Raw genomic sequence first — 18439 nt, 5'->3', positions numbered from 1 at the left:
AAAGCATGTGTGTTTTCTGCGCTAACTGTTCTTCACCAGCAAAACAATTTACACTAATTACACCAAACAAAGAGAAGAAAATGAATCGACACCATCTTTGTTGATTGGGCGCTTTTTTGGGAATGAACGGCCTAGCAGCGCAAAGACGTATGTGTGTGTGTGTGTGTCTGTCTGTGTGTGTTTATGTGTGTTTATGTATGTGGGGGAGAGCGCTGTCATGTCTCTTGCTGAATTCTTCAGCTAATTAGCTACAAACTTCTCAGTGCAGCCAAATTTTGCAGATTGCAACACCAGGAGGAAGTCACTTAAATATTTGCATGCTGCAGGATTTCCAACCTAATCTTTCAGTATTGTGTGGGTTGGTTCAATTGGGGCTAATGTTGTCAAAATCTTCATTTGACCATCATTAGCCCCAATTAGACTACTTCAAACTAATTTAGAGGACTGTGGTGAAAAACTCAACAGTTCTGGACAATGATGTTGAGACAGGGCGAGTGTGGAGAACTCCGATCCTATGGAGCATTTTGAGTAATTAAGACAGGATGACATAGACAGAGAAAGATAAAGAAAAGAGAAGGAGTAAGAGAGCGTGAGTGATACAAGTAAATTCGCTGTATGGCCAGGTCCTAATTGAGCGAAAAGTAATGATGTTAGGGCTTAGAAGCAGCAGAAACTTGCCTCTCTATCCTATCAATTAAAACACCGTACTGTCATTGCTCTTTTAAATTTAGTATGTTCCGAGGTTTGAAGACGCATGACACGATAATGAGATGGATGACTTATTTTTTCTATGACTTATTTATACACTGATCTACTGTATTTTCTCTTTTGATTAGCATAAAAGGGACTATAAAACAAAATCTCATTATACAACCCTGTGTTGTAAAATGATCAATAAATCTCAATAAATCTGTATCGTGTATGTAGTTTAAACCAAGCTAATTCAAACCTCTCTCCCTAACTATTCAGAAATCTCAACGCAGCACACAGCTGTAATTCAAACACAGACGGACAAATGGTTTACATGTATTACTGTAATTGTCCTCTTTCACACTGGATGGATATATGGAAGAGGAAGGCGTCTGTACTGTACGTGCACATACATGCATGAGCGTTCCCGTCTGTCTGAATGTACGTGCATGCGAGTGTGTGTCTGTGCTGAGAGGGCAAAGCAGTCACCTATACCTAATGACCCTCATCCCTCTCAGGCAGCCAATTAGAGTGCTGGGTGTTAGCGGCCGTCCAGCCCTCGCTACTCGTTACCTACCCAATATGTGCCGTGGCCTCCTGCCCTCTCCAATTAATTCACCAAGGATGGAGGGAAGGAGGGATGGGGAGAGGAAGGAAAGACATTAGAGGTAAAAATAACTCACCCAATTACAACAGCCAAGGGGTAGGTGGCAATAATGGCACTTATGGGGGGGAGAGGGTTAAAAGCCCTAAGGCGCATGTTTATACGCATGCGTGACTTTCTGCGCATTTTGTCCACATACCTTACTACATAAAGCATATCAAAGAACTTCATCGACTCAAAGAGTAAAAAAAATCAACTCAAATCAAGGAAACACACCAAATTCCCGCTAAGAATGAGAGAAAATTTCTCTCGCACTTAAAATGAATATCCTTAACCTGGAAAGTGCTGAACAAAGGCCCACTCTGAAAATTCAAGCTATGCATACAATTATACTTTCTTTCAAAGCTTTCCAACCTGTTATTGTGTGAATCAGTCACTCCACAGCGCTCTAAAAGAAGTCAGACAAGTAAAGGCAGCCTGTACTTCTATCTCCTATTCCATGTCCACTCAACTACTTAAGATGCTCTAAAAGCATGCAGGCAAAGACCGTCTCGCAGAGGTAGGTGGGTTTAAAAGAGCACACACACACAATGAGGACAAAAAACTTTTGATTATTTTAAAACATCAGAGACAGAGAGGCCAAGGAGAGCAAGGAGCTATAGACGATGATAGAGGATCAAAAAGAGAAGCGGAAAAAGACAAATAATTCAGGTGAATATATGGAGACAAAAGAGAAAACCAGAAAGAGGCAAGTGATGAATGCACTTACAGTAAACCTGAACAAAAAGCAACTTCAGTTTGTTATTTAGGTAAATAAAAAAATATATATTCTGAAAATATTTCTGAAAGTAATGTATGAGGTGAGGAGAGCAGCCAGTAAAAGTCACCGAGCTGGTCTCTCAGTCATTTGGTCGAAAATATTTCACAAAAGTTTTACTGTGCATGTGGAACACACTATAAAGACTTTACGAGTCTGACTGATGCTTCAGTGTGAGTTTGGCTGAGTTGGTAAAGCGTAGGTTTGGCAAAATAAAAAGGTCCTACGGTTAAGTTTCTAATCCCAAATGAGTCAATTTAGCACCAGCCTGGCTGAATCTAAGCACAAATCACATGCTTGTTCATATAAAACTTTGTAAATCTGATTTAATATTTAAAAGAGGCACTAATCAATATTTTTAGCGATGCTAGCAACATGGCTCTAGGTGTGGCAGTGTTGGTCATTCTACCCACCACTTCAGTCCAGACTAAAATATCTCAACAACATTTGGATGGATTGCCATGAAATAAATTTTGTACAGACCTTGATGGTCACCAGAAGATAAATCCTACTGACTTTGGTGATTCTCTGACTTTCCATCTAGCTCCACCAGCAGGTCAAATTTTGACTTTCTCCAATACTTTGGTTAATGTCCGAACACTAATGACATTCCCATCAGCCTCAGCTGTACTTAGTGATAATTAGAAAATGTTAGTACGCTAACATGCTAAATTAAGATGGTGAACATTGTAAACACTACACCTGCTGACAATAGCATTTAGCTCACTTATTTTAGCATTTAGAAGAAGAACTTTGGTTCACTCTAACCGCTCCAATCCACATGGTTTCCAGCAGCAGGCAGCTGTTTTTAGCAAAAAAACTACGATAAACTCCCTGTTCACTATGTGCACCAAATGGCAAAGTTAGCAACTAGCTAATGAGTGCATATTGCACTTGAATTCATCAGGTGAACAACTCCAAATGAATGCTAATGTTGCTCTGTGTCTGCTGAATGTGTAAATAGGCAACTGTTTGCTAACACGTTCACCATATCAACTTTAATATGTCAGTGATGTGCTGCCCCCAAGTAGCAAAAAAAAATACATATACACAGTATATCAATGCAGGTGTAAATTGTACTCACCACATACAGTAGTATAGCAAGAGTATTTTAAATTACCTGATACATAGATAATCAGCTATGCGAAAAGAAACAAAACTCATTACAAGAGGAGGGCCCTGGTGAATTGGGACTCACTCTTGTGTCACAAATTCTACAAAGCGGCCTTGCAGTCTCGGGATGACGTTAATTGTTACAAAGAAGATCTTGAGAAGGGCAAATGAGAAAGAGATTTAATTAAACCAGATATTAATTAAATTCTGTCTCACTGTTATTGTATACTCAGAGAACCTTTCCCATCAGAGAAGACTCTACTGTATGTGTAACGTTTGCTAAGTAGCAATTAAAGCGAGAGAAAAAGATATCTGGAAAGAATTTTTGTTTCAACCAAGATTTCGCTGGTATAACTGGGTTCGAATAAGCTAGTAGGAAGCTAAATTAGTTACGAGATGACAGCAAGAAGTATGATCATCCAACGATCAATCAATCCTTCAGCTACCGGAGTGAACAGTAACCAGACAACACTTGTGATGTATGAGATGATAAGACATGAAACAAGTTACTCTCGTTGTACCTATCTGCCTATGCAGCCCATGACAGAGAGATCACTCTCAGAATAAACCTGTGTGTGTGTGTGTGTGTGTGTGTGTGTGTGTGTGTGTGTGTGTGTTTGTGTGTGTGACACACTTTGTGCACTGTCTGACTTTCTTTACCTTGGTGTTTAAATGACCTTAAACACAGCTTCATCACAGGGCTTACGGTCCATGAGAAATGGGGTAGGGGTGGTGAAGGAGGAGCTGGGAGGATGATGTTTCCAATAGCTCGTTCATCATGTTAGATTAAATACTCCACTCCACTGAACTTGAACGGGGCAACGGTCTGCCTCCCTCCCTGCACTCTTGCTCTCCATCACTCTCTCCTTTTTCTTACAAACCACCAACGCTCGTTTCTCACTCATGCGACCTCTGCACTGAAGCGCTCCCTCCATCCCTTTCACTTCATCTTTCCACTTCTATCTCTTTGTGCCTGCCTCTTATTCTCTTGCCTTTTATTTGCCGTCTCCCTTCCTCTCTGCAAAATGCACTGCCGCTGCTGCTGCATTTATGCCGGGGATTTAGCTTGTAAGCTGAAATAATACAATTAATTTGCTCTCTCTCTGATTCTCTCTTTCCCTCTGTTTCTCCTGCTGTCTCAGATCAAGGAAGTGGAAATGTGCTGACATGGAGTGATACCCAAAAGAGAATTCTAACAAAGATGTTTGTTCACGCTAATGAAGAAAATAATGAAAGGCAAACAACAAAACTAAAAGAGCGAGTGAAACGAGATGAAAGCCAAGGGGGGATGGAAATGAGTTGAATGCGTATAGCATTATCAAATATGCACACAAATACGTGTGAGGCACTTTAAGAAATAGTATCACTGAGTATGAGGTATCTTTCCATCTCAGATAGGATATCTTGCTGCTGGAACAGGAGTAGGCAGAGAACAGAGTCTCTCTACGTGAGCAGGGACTATCAGGGCTTAATTGGACTCACATCAAATAAGAAAGACTCAAGAGAAACTATGACTATGAGAAAACTTATCTCTTCTTTATTCTGCAGTTAAGAGGAGATTAAGTTATCAAAAAGTGTATTAGTCTGTAAGAATATATTATATAAGTACACAATAACACTAACTAAGTAGGCTACTTAAAGGACTCTGCTGACTTTTTGGGCCCTTTGGTCAAATGTCAACAAGAGCCTCCAAAATTATCTCTGATATTAATACAAAGCCCTAAGTAAGCATGCTAATACTTTAACAGTATGTCAAAGTGGAACTACACTAGTTGAGTTGTATTCATGAACATCTGGATATCTCATCCTGGGATGCTTCAATTTGTCCATACAGTCTCTCTGCAAGATTTATGGAAGTGTAATACAAAATCACCGGAGTAGCCCTTTAAAGGTTGTAAAAATTCATCAGATGCAAAGATATGCAATCTCCCCCCTTCCCGAGGCTTTCAACTACTCCAAACAGCAAGTGCTCCATTACCCAGGGTACACCATTCCAGATTTTTCCTAACTTTTTGAAGAGGAGCTCAGGATTTCAATCCACAGTACTGAGGTGAAGACCAGACTAACCTTTTTTAGACCACATGTGGAAACTTTATTTTTCTCTTAGCTCTTGCCATCTAAAGCAGGGCTGGTCACTTAAGCATAAATAGCTCATCAGATTATCAGAGTATCTTAAATGCCTTGTTTAATAAAATAAGAAACAAACCATGATTAATAGTCCAAAAAGTTACTGCATAAATATTCACATAAGCCACTTGGTATATTTAGACAAATAATATGTTTGAGAATACTTAATTAGTTTCTTGAATCACTGAGTAAGTGCAAATCTAACAGAAGGGAAAATGGGCTAAAATACAATTAAATATAAAAAACGTTATATTGCAGTAATTGTCAGCAATACTTAACATTGCAAAAGTGTCAATCAAAAGAAATTTGTGAAAAGCATAGAGAAAACAATGAGATGAATTACATTACTGCATAATTAGTTACAATCTGTTCCTCGCTGGAGAAAAGGCAACGTTACTGCTGGGTTTTTGGAGACTGAGCCATACTAGGGACTAAAAATCACAATAGCTTGACCTCTTCTGTTCGATTATGACCATTGAAAAACAAAAAAATTGTAAAATTTGGCCTTAAAGTGGTGCCAGATGAGAGACAATGTTGGTACCTAAATCAAAAGGCTTTGTTTCTCTGCTGGGTATTAAAGTCTTCATACAGTACAGTGGTGTGCACAGACAGGGGCAAAATGAAAAAAGGGCACTACCACCACCCACAAGTTACTGTTAGGATTCATATTTGCCCTATAGGTCATACCAGATCGAACTAGAGGGACACTTCCAATTAGAGGAGAATTTTGGCCAGCAAACGGGCAAACAGGTGAACCAAAGGGGCACTTGGCACATCAGAGAATCACTTGGGGTCACTTCGGTTAACCAGAGGGGCATTTGGTGCTTACTGTGTGACAACAATGATGCTTGGAAGTCTCTCTTTAGATCACAAATTTTTGGCTGAACAAAGAGTGATTTAGCACTAAGAGCAAAAAGGGCTGGGGCAATCATTGCCACTTATAGTGCTTCTGCCTGACTAGCCTGGACTGCAGTATTTTTAAAGCTGATGAGAGGAGCAGGGCTGGATTACCAACTGGGCAAAGCAGGCAACTGCCCTGGGTCCCTAAATCCTCAAGAGTATCAATGGCCCTGTATTCATTATGTGTCGGCTGGTAAGTGCAAATTTGAAAGGGAATATTCACCACTAAAGCACAATATCAATCCAAAATATGGCCATAAGGATGGGTACTATATTATTACCTGTCTTGGAGAGAGGCCTTGAGTCTAATCTTTGACCCTGGCTCCCATGTGAATTAATCCGGCCATGGAAAGGAGCTGATTTGTTTGTTATTGAAGATCGTCCCAATTCCATCTGCTAATAAGGTTTTGTTTCCACTTACTATACATTCACTATACATTCATCCTTTCCCCACATCTTTTCCAGATTACTCTGCACTGGTCATGGATGTACTTGCATGTCAGGTCAACAAAGTTTCCAGCTGACTTTAAAGTAAATTGGCTACACCCAGTCATTCCCCCATCCCCCACAAAGTGCAATATATCTCAGTGAACCCTGAAGCATTTTTACACATATATATTTACTTTTTGCTTTACTAATTCCTGAACATCTCTATATCTTTCATGACTATCTCCAACTCTGCCTCATCTGCTTCAAATAGACTGTGATTTTTATCTTCCTTTTTCAAACAGGAAGCTGTCATCCTGTAAAGAGGAAGTCCCGGCGGTGTTGGAAGTACCTGTTCTGTTTTGCAGAGTCTGACTTTACTCCCCGCCAGGGACACCAGCACTCTGCTTTTGTAACCACGAACATCCAGCAAGCCTCGCTTGTTTGTGGAGGAGAGGTGGGAGAGGCTGTCGGAGCGCTTCTGGGAGCCACAGGCGGGGGGGCGCATGGCCGTCTGAAGAGTTTCCATCCACTCCTGGCGCTCCCCTGTGGACACGTGCATGAGTGAGAGACAGAAAGAGAGAAAAAGAGAGGTAGATGGTGCATGTGGATACAAGTGTGTGTGTGTGTGTGTGTGTGTTAGTGTGTGAAAGAGAGCGAAAGCAAGGGAGAAAGAAATCAAGAAAAGCCAGAAAGAGAACTAGACAAAGAGAGATCAGGGCATCTTAAAGTCTTTGAATCATATTGTTAATTCATCATTTTTGCTTCCCTTCAGTGAGTTACACTGGCTTGTTGGCTGCTAAACCTCTACTGCATACTGATATAGAAAATTCCAGTCTAAAAGAAAAGTAATTGAAACACAGAATGAGCTACGATTGGTGAAAATAACGTAGCCCCTAGAAAAAGAATATCCTGCATAGCTGAAAAGTGCAAAGTATTGCGCTGGGGATATAGATAGCTGCTACTCTGAGATTTGCAAGCCTCAAGCAAGATGTGGCAGGGGTAATTTGAGTCAAACACACCACCTAATTAAAATATATAACTAAAAAAAATAGCTTCTAATGAGATGCAGCAACAGTTTTGTGAATCGACTAATTTGTCTCAACCTGGAAAACAGCAGAGCAAAGTCACAGAAAGCTGTGAATACATTTCAAGGAGCAGGTTATCTCAGCTGTAAAGGAGTATCACTTTGGTTTGATGTAATACAAATGTGCAGCTGTCTTGTTTTGTGGTTAGAGCAACTGACTGTTCGCTAAGCCCAGTCAAGCTTTATGTTCTCTCACAGTACATATGCAGTTTACAATTCTAATGGGAGAAGATTTCCTACTTGGAATTCTAAGTAATTTTTGAAACAATGAATCCTTGATTTCAGACAGACATAGACAAAAGCACCATTCGCATTTATAGCCGTCAACTATTGATTGTGCAGGCTGAAATGACAAATGTCACTGGCAGATTTGATCAGCTGTAGCTAGCTAGCTAGCTAATTAAGCTAACATTAGCTCCATGAATTGGTTGAAAACTACACAGTGGATATGCTAGTTGTGAACCAGACTTTTTTTTAAGTAACCTGCAACCCCAGAAACTAATGTAGGTAGTTTAATGATATGCAAACTAAGCTAGTTAGCCAGACATGCTAATGTTTGCAGTTTATGTAAGAGCAGACTAACACACAGTTTAATCTATCCCTTACATTTTTGCTCTGTGTTTTTGGTTTAATACAGGCACCAACATCCACACTTTTTATATGCAGAGTATTGTTCCTATAGCCCCATGCATTTAGAAAAATCCAAAGTTTGACAGGCATGCGATGCCTAGTTACTGAAATATGATTGGACAATCTATGTTCAGGGAAGCGTACTATAACTGGCACTTTAAAAATGCTTTGTCCTTGAACAGGACACTGAATCTCTAACTTGTAAATCACCCTGATTTACCGCATGGCTAAATGGCTCAAGTGTAGCGATCGCAACGCATCATGTTCCATCCAGGGTTTACATTAAAACGATGTACACTCAAAAGGCCTCTCAGATATCTTCCTCTACAACTTTTCAAACGAACATAAAAGAAGACATGAAACCGGCACTGTAAAGCCCATTCCCATACCGCCCAAGACATTGTGCTATCAAAGCCAGCAAAGTGGAAACACAAGAGATACCAGAAGGATTGTAAACACATGCGCGCGCACGCACACACACACACACACACACACACACATCACAGGTCCAAAGCAGCACCCACTGTGATAACTGTTCAATACAAGACAGAAAAAGGAAAGAACAGGAAATCAAAAAACTCTGTAAACTGATATGAAAACTAAGCTATCAGTTGGGATGGACCTGCAAATTTGAGCAAAGGCAACAACCCTCACATTTTAAAAAAGAAATCATAATGAAAGAAAGTTTTTAAAAAGTGAATGCACATCAATTCAAAACAAAAAAACATGCCTCTTGCAGAATGACTTTCTGAAATACACAAAGTGACAAAATGATGCTCTCAGAACAACATCAGTGTGGTCAGACAGGGGGCATCACACCCCCTTTTTCAGGAAATGTATATTTGGATACCCATGAATATGAACTTCACTACTTCACAGTAAAGTTCCCTAGTTTGGCAAGGTCCAAATTATATTCAGTGTAATCGGGTTGTGTAGGGTCCCACCGTTTTACTGCAGGACTCAATTTGTTAATATATCAAATACCCGAGTGGATCAGAGCAGACTCTGTATTGATTAGCGATGATTAGTTGAGTAATCGATTAGTCGATCGACAAACAAATTAGGCAACTATTTTGATAATCGAATAAATGTTTTGGTAATTTTTTAAGCAATAATGTCAAACATTTGCTTGTTCCAGCTACTCAAATGTGAGGATTTGATGCTTTTCTTTGTTATACTTGATGGTAAAGTGAATATCTTTGGCAAATTATAACATTTTTCATTTTTCACTATTTTCTGACATTTTACAGACCAAATGATCAAGAACATAATCAGCAGATTAATAAATAATAATAATAATAATATTAGTCAGTTGCAGCCCTATACAAAGTGTCCCTTCACTTTACATTGTGAACTAGGAAGTGCAGGGAAAATGCACATGTACTTGCTACTTTTTTTGACCGCAGGTGCTTGTTACTGGGTGGCTCATCATGCTGCTTCTAGTGTTGATGTTAGCTCTTTTTTTGGGTCTGTTTGGGTTGACTGCATTTTGGATCTAATTATCCTCAAAACATTTTTTTAAAATAATAATAATAATTTAGCAAGGATTTGGATAGGTTTCCATCGGGTCATTTCAGGGTCAGAATTTTCGACCTTAAATCAGAAGTTTCCCAATCATACTAAAATGAAAAAAAATCCTGATTATCATTGTGCATGTGTGTTACCCATATTATTTTAAGATAACCTCTACTTTCTTCCTTCCTGAGCCAACTGTGAGCTTGTATTACCCTCAGAGTGACCTGCTGTTGTGTCCTCTCTTGTGCACTCTCCCTTTGTAGAGTGACAGAGGAAGGAGGGTATTCTCAGTGACATGTCAATCATTTTGTGGCCACTGTCAGCCTGACATTGTCCTAAATTGACCTTAATTAGCTTCTTGACTGTGACTTTCTGGCCTTGCGCAGTCTTTGACCTTGCATGTGAACACTTCCACCGACGTCTCCACTTCTGAAGAAACGTTTCTCCTCTGAGTACCCTACTCCTACACACACTACCCCCCTGAGCTCCCAAATACTATATCTGCTGCCTGGTCCCAAACTCAGCTCTGGTCTGGCTGCCCCCGAGATTCTTATGAATTCACAAAGAGCTGGTATCAATAATGAATGGCCTACTCAATTATTGACTGCTCTTTACATCACTAGGCTTTACTGTTCCGTTCCCACCCTGCTTTCTGAGTTCCATTACCTGTCGTGAGCTCACTTATTTGCCTGTTCATTTATTCAGGGCCTTCCTCACTCCCTCCACTCTCCTCTTCACCCATGCTGTCAATCTGAGCGCGGGAGGGAGAGCTGGAGCCAGGCAGGAGGTGGGAGGATTGAGAGAAACTTAGGAGAAACAGTGAGACAGTGGCATGCCTACACGCCTGCGTGTTAGCATATGTGCATCTGACTTGTGTACCAGAATGTGTATTGCATATGATTGAGTATATGTTTTTGTTTGCTTGTGCACACAGTCTCGCACATACTAGCATGCTTGCCAAAATTATTTTCACTCAGTGTGCAAACATGCCCTCACCTCTGCATGCATATAAAAAGAATGCACAGCTACTCTTCTCCGCTAAAATCCACATCTAGCTTCTGCGTCTGTTAAGGGATGTATGTATAGCCATGTATTTGAAAGCCTATTCCACTTTACATGGAGAGAGACGAGGAAAGAGGATGAGATGAGAGCCAGGCCCACTCAGTGCTCAACAGAGATCTTAGAGGGTGCTCACGCAGTCTCCATCAACAGGAAGAAAAATACACATTACAATTAGATTCACTGTTTGTTCAACACCAACATGTTTATTTTTAAACTGTAAAATGTCCCATACGTATGTGTATTGGTCAGAATTCTTTAGTAAGTAGTTCTTTTTCTTTTTAGCGTCTTTCAGCTCATTGTTTTGAATTTACAGCCCACAACTTTATTGTTTTGGTTTAGTCTCACTGCTCTACAACCACTGGTCCACTTTTTTCAGTGGAAAAAACCTGAATGCTACCTGCCCTGCACAAAACGGCAGACAAACAAAGTTAGCGGCTAGTTAGACTCTTTAATTGATAAAGAGTCCGATATTTCCCTCAGGAGTTGTTGGAGACCAAAACAGAGCTAAAAAGGAGAGTGAATGTTGGATTTTCATCAGATCAGTTGGTTTGTGTTTGCTGTAAGTGTAAGTAGGCAACTGACTGCTAACATGATCACCGTGACAACTTTATAAGTAATGTGTCAGTGTTGTGCTTACAGGTTGTTGTGGCCAAAATAAATCAATTAATGCAGGTTTAAAGAAAGGTGGAAAACCGGGCCACTGAGTAGGAAAATGTGTAATAATGCAAAGTGAAATATGTACTACAGTTTATACAACGTTTATACAACGCTATGTTCTCCTGAGTTTATATTTCTGCCATTGTTCTCTCTCTGGCCTGTTTACAACCATTTGTTATTCTCCCTACTTATTCTCTACATCGCTCTCTAACTCTCTTTGCTGTCATCTCAAACAAACCAGCATGTGTTAGGATCAGGCTTGTGGACAGGCAATTGCCAAAGCATCAGAATACAAATCATCAACATTTTTTTACACCATAAAGCCCATCTTCTCTCTTGTAGAGTATTTGTCTGCATCCCCTCCACACCTCTCCTTCTTGTCCTGACCATTTTCCATCACTCTCCGCCATGTCTCTTCCTGCCAAACTCTCGCTTTCTTCTCCCTTATTGCTGCCACTACTCTCCGCATCATTCTCTCCCTCTCTTTTCTTCCATCCTTCTCTCCCCCTGCCTGCCTTCCTTCCTCCTTCCATCTCTCCTCTCTCAAGCTGACAGTACCAGAGGGAAGAGGCCACCTGCGGACCAAGTGGAGAATCAGCCGACAGCTGTGTGCACACTCTCTCCGGTGGCCTTCAATTATTCACTCACTTCTCCCTCCTCCTTTTCCCTCTCTCCATCTTCACTCTGCCCTTTTCATCTGTCCCTGCCGTCTCTGCCTTTACCTCTCTGTTGCTTCTTCACACTGAGATTGCGTGTCTGCCTCTCTCCATCCCTGTTATTCCCTCATTTAAGCCCTTCCATCCCTCGTTTTCTCCTATCCCCTTCTTCTAATGTCCCTCCTGGATGCCTTTAACACGCTCGCACCCTCCTCTGACCATCCCCCCACCATTTTCTCCCCCCTCTCTAACCCAACTGCATCAGCCCAGCAGCTCCTTACCTCCACTTCACTAACCTACTCCTTCTATCCCTCTGTCTCCTCATGTCTCCCTCTTTGTCATGTGTTTCCCCTAAGATTGATGACTCTCCGCCACAAGGCGAGTGGGCCTGTTTAAAGATGCATGAGGTGATGAGGCCAAGTTTTCTCCTCCTTCTCTCTCTCCTCTCTTTCCCTCTCCATCTCTCCTCCACACCCTTTCCTCTGACGGCAGCAGCCACCTCTGCGAGAGGCTTCCCACCGATCCCAGGCGGTCAGAGGCCACCTCCAAAATCAGACAGCCTTCTCCCCTCCCAGCTCTTGTCAGGACGGCTGAGTGTGACGTATGACAGTCAGCTAGCAGACCGTGTGATAAATGACACTGCTGAGGACCCACGACTCATAAACGGACAAAGCTGGCAGTCATCGATATGATGATGTACCAAATCGACAGTGCTCAGTGTGGTGAAAATAGATGAAAAAAAGTTTAAAGGGAAAGTTGTTGGCTATGTTGCTTTTTTAACCAGACCAGAGGTGATGCGAAATTGTATGAAAATAATGTTTTTTAGCTGATAATAAAGGATAATAATAGATAAATATAATGTTTCCACAAAGCAAACATTAGGTCTTAAGCAGTATCATAACAAAAGTGGTTGATGGCCAACATACAAGTGTGAAATAAGGCCTTCATTCAGATGTATGTACTTTGTTCGCTATTAACTGTTAAGAGATTATAGGTTTTCCTCTATTTATTGTCTAAAAGGTAGTAGAAGAATCACATACAGTTGTACAAGGTGTAGTTACGAGTTCTTGAACGTGCAATTCACCAAACAAATATGTAGTTAGTTAGTTAGAACTACTACTACTTTTTTTTTTACTGTCTTCTAAAATAAGTTACACAAAGCAATAACTTATTCTTCATTCTGGTGCATTTTATACAAATGTTGCAATGATTTCAAGGTTTTTAGATGTCAACCAAACTTGTATCAAATACATATACTGTTGCCTAGAATTGTCTTTGACTGAAACGGTGGTGCAAACACTCAATACTCTCTTATAAAATAAAAGTAAGGGTAAAGCTTGAAGTTGTAATTGATGTATTTTTTGGCAGTTTTGGGGCAGCGAACAAAAGCTATAAAAAGCACAACAATGACATATTATCACCTTATAAAGTTTTCTGACGAATGAGCGAATTTCTAACTGAACATTGAGCAATAAACAGCCAGCTGAACTTATCAAGAACAATGAGCAGATGCTCAATACCAATGATGAATAGGTCAAATATTGATAATTCTATTCCTAGCTCAACAGATGTCAATAATTTGCATTGAGGTCTCAATGATCTGGTCGATAAAGATCTTTCTGTTCTCAAATATTCACACTGTACCACACAATGAGTGAAAGGTTCTCAACGCCATAACAATGCAGAACTCAGACTCTCCGGTCTCACTCGTCCACATGACCCCAGAAACGGACCCTCCATTAGTGAATGAGCAGTTTGACCTGAACTGCCTAATAGACTGCCATCAAGCAGGCACGAGGTAAGGAGCGGAAAGTGTCTCTTTCCCCTCTCATTAAGGCCGACGCAGACAAAGCTTTCAGCTGAAAGATGATAAGATGAGACAACTCTTACTCCGTTTTGTGTGACAGAGGGATGAAGGAGGAATTAGACTATTAAAAGGACAGTTCCTGGGAGATTTGAGAATTTGTTAATTTTTTAACACATTCTTTTTCCCTTTAGATTGACTTAATAACATAGGTTCAGACAGGGACATGAAGTCATTAGTGCCACCAAGATCTCCATAAACACCATTGTAAACACTCAGAAACAACTAGCCTGCTCTGTTCAAAGTAAAAAAAAATGGCTTAATAACTTCATATTTACACAGTGTGTGTTGTTTTTTTCAATGACTACGTGAACAGATACTTCAGAAAACTATTTGTGATTTTAGGCAATTTGCAATTTTAAATCTGTTATGTACATGCAGAATAAACAAGCTATAACATATTAGTTAGTCAGTTTTAGAGATGATGGTAGGTGTATTTTTTTACTTTGGAGAGAGCAAGGCTAGCCATGTCAGTGCAGTCTTCCTCTAGTCTTTACGCTCCTCAACAAATGAGATAGAACTTAATAGCTAAACCAGAAAAACCGGCTAGCAGTAGCTTCATATTTACCATACAGACATGAGAGTGGTATCAATCAAGAACAAATAATTCAGATTCACTGCGCCCAATTGTTGTTCATTAGCTAATACTTCAGCACGTAACTCCCCCTAAAACCAAAAGCTGTTAAAATACAACATGTTAATTAGTGATCTTTCGAGATTTTGGAAGCTGTATTTTATTTAATTCGGACAGAGCCAGGAGAGCTGTTTTAGCTTACCTCCAATTTTTATGCTAAGCTAGGCTAAACACCCCAACTCTGTTCTCATATAACACTCTGAAAGAAAGCAAAATGTAGAACTTTCTTCACATATGGGTCCCTTGCAAATCGACTGAGTGATGTAAAACCTCCAATCACACTGAAAATGTCCTTTAAGAGAGAGTAGAGGGGAAAAAAAGTCAGATAAGAGAAAACTGCATGTGAAAAAAAAGACAAACAAAAGAGAAAGAGGTGACACAGAAGATTACCACAGAGGCATTTAAAGAGAGTGAGGTGAGAATGAGAGAGATGAGAACAAGAAAAGCAGAAATGGAGGAGGGAGAGGGAAAAGGACAGACAGAGGCGGAGAAACGGGGGAGAACGAGAGCGAAAAACAAGTCCAGACGGGAATCAGACGGTCAGAGTGACAGAGGCAGACTGACAAGCAGAGAGAACAGAAAGCAAAATGCAGAACCAAAAAAAGTAAAGGATGCACTTGTTGTACCTTCTCTTTCAGCCCGGAATATGAAGGTCCGAAGGGAGTTGACTACCTCAAACTTGTTGTCACCCAGTCCTCGCACCTGTCTGATAGCACTGGCCAGGATCATGCCTTTGGAGTACATCTCCTAAACAGAGAGACATATAAACAGACAGATGAGAGTGCTGCCAAAATACACACTAAATAGGTATATAAACACAAGCAGACACACGCACAGCTTCATGCATGCTAATAATGTTACTGAAATGTTGCTTATTCCTTTTATCTGCATCTGTAGACCCGCAATTACTGTTTTGCAGTGCATTGTTTGCATCAATAGATGTGTAATTCTGAGTTGTATTACCGTCGGCTAGGATTGCATTCAATTTGAAAAGCCACTGACAGACATCCTCATCAAGCTAGAGCCATAACCCATCAATACAGCATCACATTTATTTGCAGAAATAGCTTCCCTGTTCCCTTTCAAGCAATAAACTTTGATAAATGGCACAGAGCTCTTGGACAAGAAGCATTTAAAGCTGCTCATCATAAAACAAATCTACAAGCTGAAAACAAACTCCTCAAATATTTAAAAAGAGACAGGCACGCTGTACTGGGATTTGGGTAAAGCACAGGAAGTGCTTGTTGGGTAATGTGGAATTGGGCTGTGTGTGTGTATTGTTTCATTACCCACATGTTTTCCCCCAGCAGCTCTAGTGGAGGCATCCAAATAAGGAGGATGTTGCACAGGAGGCTTCATGACCCTCTTTACAGTCTCCCTTGACAATGGCAATTAAAGTACTGGGTCATTGTCAATATGAAAAGGAGATCGAAGGGGCAAAAAAGGAAAAGAAATCATACGTCAATATTACCACTTCTAAAGAAGAAAGGACAGAATGGTACCGATGTCGAATCACTCTTCAAACCGTGATGTCGCAAGTATAACAGAGAAATGCCCTTAAAGTAGTTGGAAAAAGCTAAGAACAGCTCAGGCTGTAATGTTCTTGCGATAGAGTGAACTGGAGGACAGTACATTACGCTTCTGTAGCAGCATGAAAATCACTGGGTTATAAAAAAGAAAAAAAAGGGGTCGTTGCAGACATTGCATTATTCATGTCGATAATGTCATTATCATTGCAAAGTATGAGAAAAAAAACAGACATGTCTCTTTTTGTCTCCATCGCTCTTCAACGGGCTTGACCTGAATTTTGATTCTCTGCAGTTCTGTGCACAATATAATGGCTTGTGGTGATTGCCATGCACAATACTGTACGTTTGCTCTACTGTACTGTACTGCTGCCGTCACATCCTGCGAAGACACAGAGTGCGAAGTAAGCAAAGGAAGGATGAATTGAGGAAGAAAAGTAAGCGAACTTCTGACTCCCTCTCGCCATTCTTAATTAAGCCGGTGACCTTGCCATCCACAAAAGCCTATTTTTAGAGACCATAAAGCCAAAAATACACCAGCCGGCACGGTTAGGGAGAGCGGGGGCGGAGGGATAGATGGATGGATGGAGGGAGCAGGAAATTCAAAAAAAGAGAGAGAAATTAGGTTTGTGTGAAGGCCAAGGAGAGGACTCAGAGAAAGAAAATGGAAAGGAGAAATACAATGGAAAAAAGATAAAAACAAAAGAAGAGGCCACAGTGTAATTTCATAATCAATAAGCGAAAGCAGGAAGAGAAGAGGGAGAGGGAGAGGGATAAAAAGGGGGAGAACGACGGGGAGGTGTGTGGGAAAGATAGACATCTGGTAGAAATGAAGATGCCTAAGAGAGTCAGGGAGGGGTCCTTCTCATATTAAAGCAGGATGTTAACAATGGCGAGAAGTGGCTCAACCTAATTACTGACAGCTAGCCTTGTGCATTTCTCTCCCTAGGAGTTTCAAACCAATATCTCCCTCTTTCTCTCTCTAAATTTAGACAGAAGTTAAAGGAAGGTGAGGAAAGGAGAAACTAAGTGTGTGTGTGTGTGTGTGTGTGTGTGTGTGTGTGTGTGTGTGTGTGTGTGTGTGTGTGTGTGTGTGTGTGGATGTATTAGCTTGGTGGCAGAGTGCTGATAATTATACCCAAAGTATGGGTTAACGGTAATTAATTGTTTTGATTCTACTTTTGGGGTCATGAAGGAGAGAGTTGTTTAACTGCAAGTTGTGCATCTGTAAATACTCTGATGGCAGAGTCAGCGGAGAGATTATGACAAGAAGCAGTCAGTGTTGAGACAGTGGATTCAGACACAATGCCACACATTGTGGCACACACACACACACACACACACACACACACGTAATGTTTATAGACTAATCTCAAGAGGACGGACTGCAAGGATGCAATGAGGCCTAACTATCTCTTCTTTCTCCAATAACAGACACACCTGACTCGCCTCCCTCTGCCAAAGATCTTCTCCACACTCATTTCCCCTCACTCTGACCTCCTCCCTTCACCTCCCTCCCCCTCTCCAACTCCCTCACTCCCACGTCCTCTCATTCTAGCCGTGCCCATATCACTACCTCTCATTCTACCCTCCCAACATTGGTCATTTTGCAGGGCAGTGCCATTTCTCCTGTTTTTATGTGGAACTGCCTATCCTGCGTGAATAACTATGTCTCTTTTCCTTTCAAAAACAACCCGGTAAACTTCAGGAAACAATTAAGGCAGCGCAATGGAGCTAAAGCCTACAATAATGGAGGCGCTGTGTAGGGAGGAGGGTAAAGAGGGTGGAAAGAGTTTTACCACCAGCATGGAGTTAAGGTTCTGGCATCTCCAAAGCAATGAATTTTCAATGGAGGCACGAGGACACCAACTGGCTGTAGCAGAAAACTGCACCTTTGAGAAAAATGCTTGTGAGCAACAATGTATCCTTACTCAGTGTTTCACCAAGTGGGATGCCTTAAGGATTTTAAAGATGTTGCTTCTGGGCAGAGCTGTTTTAAGGCAATTTCAAGTTAACAGGTCTTCATAAAGTTAGTCAGTTGCACAACTTTCAGGTCTCTGAATGCTGACCATTCAAATGACACGTTTGAAATAACGATGGTCGGTGAAAAAAAAAAAAGTTTTTTTACATA

At 40.8% G+C, this 18439-nt stretch overlaps 1 protein-coding gene across 3 annotated transcripts in view; it reads right to left on the bottom strand.

Moving 5' to 3' along the window:
- The window catches only part of arap2 (ArfGAP with RhoGAP domain, ankyrin repeat and PH domain 2), a 132517-nt gene that overhangs the window by 94700 nt on the left and 19378 nt on the right, over window positions 1-18439 (bottom strand). For all 3 annotated transcript variants that reach the window (XM_044185025.1, XM_044185023.1, XM_044185024.1), the window contains 2 exons: window positions 15409-15529; window positions 7030-7223 (listed from right to left, as the gene is read on the bottom strand). In XM_044185025.1, the coding sequence (XP_044040960.1) occupies window positions 7030-7223; window positions 15409-15529 (315 nt within the window). The remainder of the gene's footprint in view (window positions 1-7029; window positions 7224-15408; window positions 15530-18439) is intronic.

Source organism: Siniperca chuatsi, linkage group LG22 (genome assembly GCF_020085105.1).
Source record: "Siniperca chuatsi isolate FFG_IHB_CAS linkage group LG22, ASM2008510v1, whole genome shotgun sequence".
NCBI lineage: Eukaryota > Metazoa > Chordata > Actinopteri > Centrarchiformes > Sinipercidae > Siniperca > Siniperca chuatsi.
The sequence above is the reverse complement of the archived record's forward strand: the minus strand, read 5'-3'. Positions and strand labels throughout refer to the sequence as shown.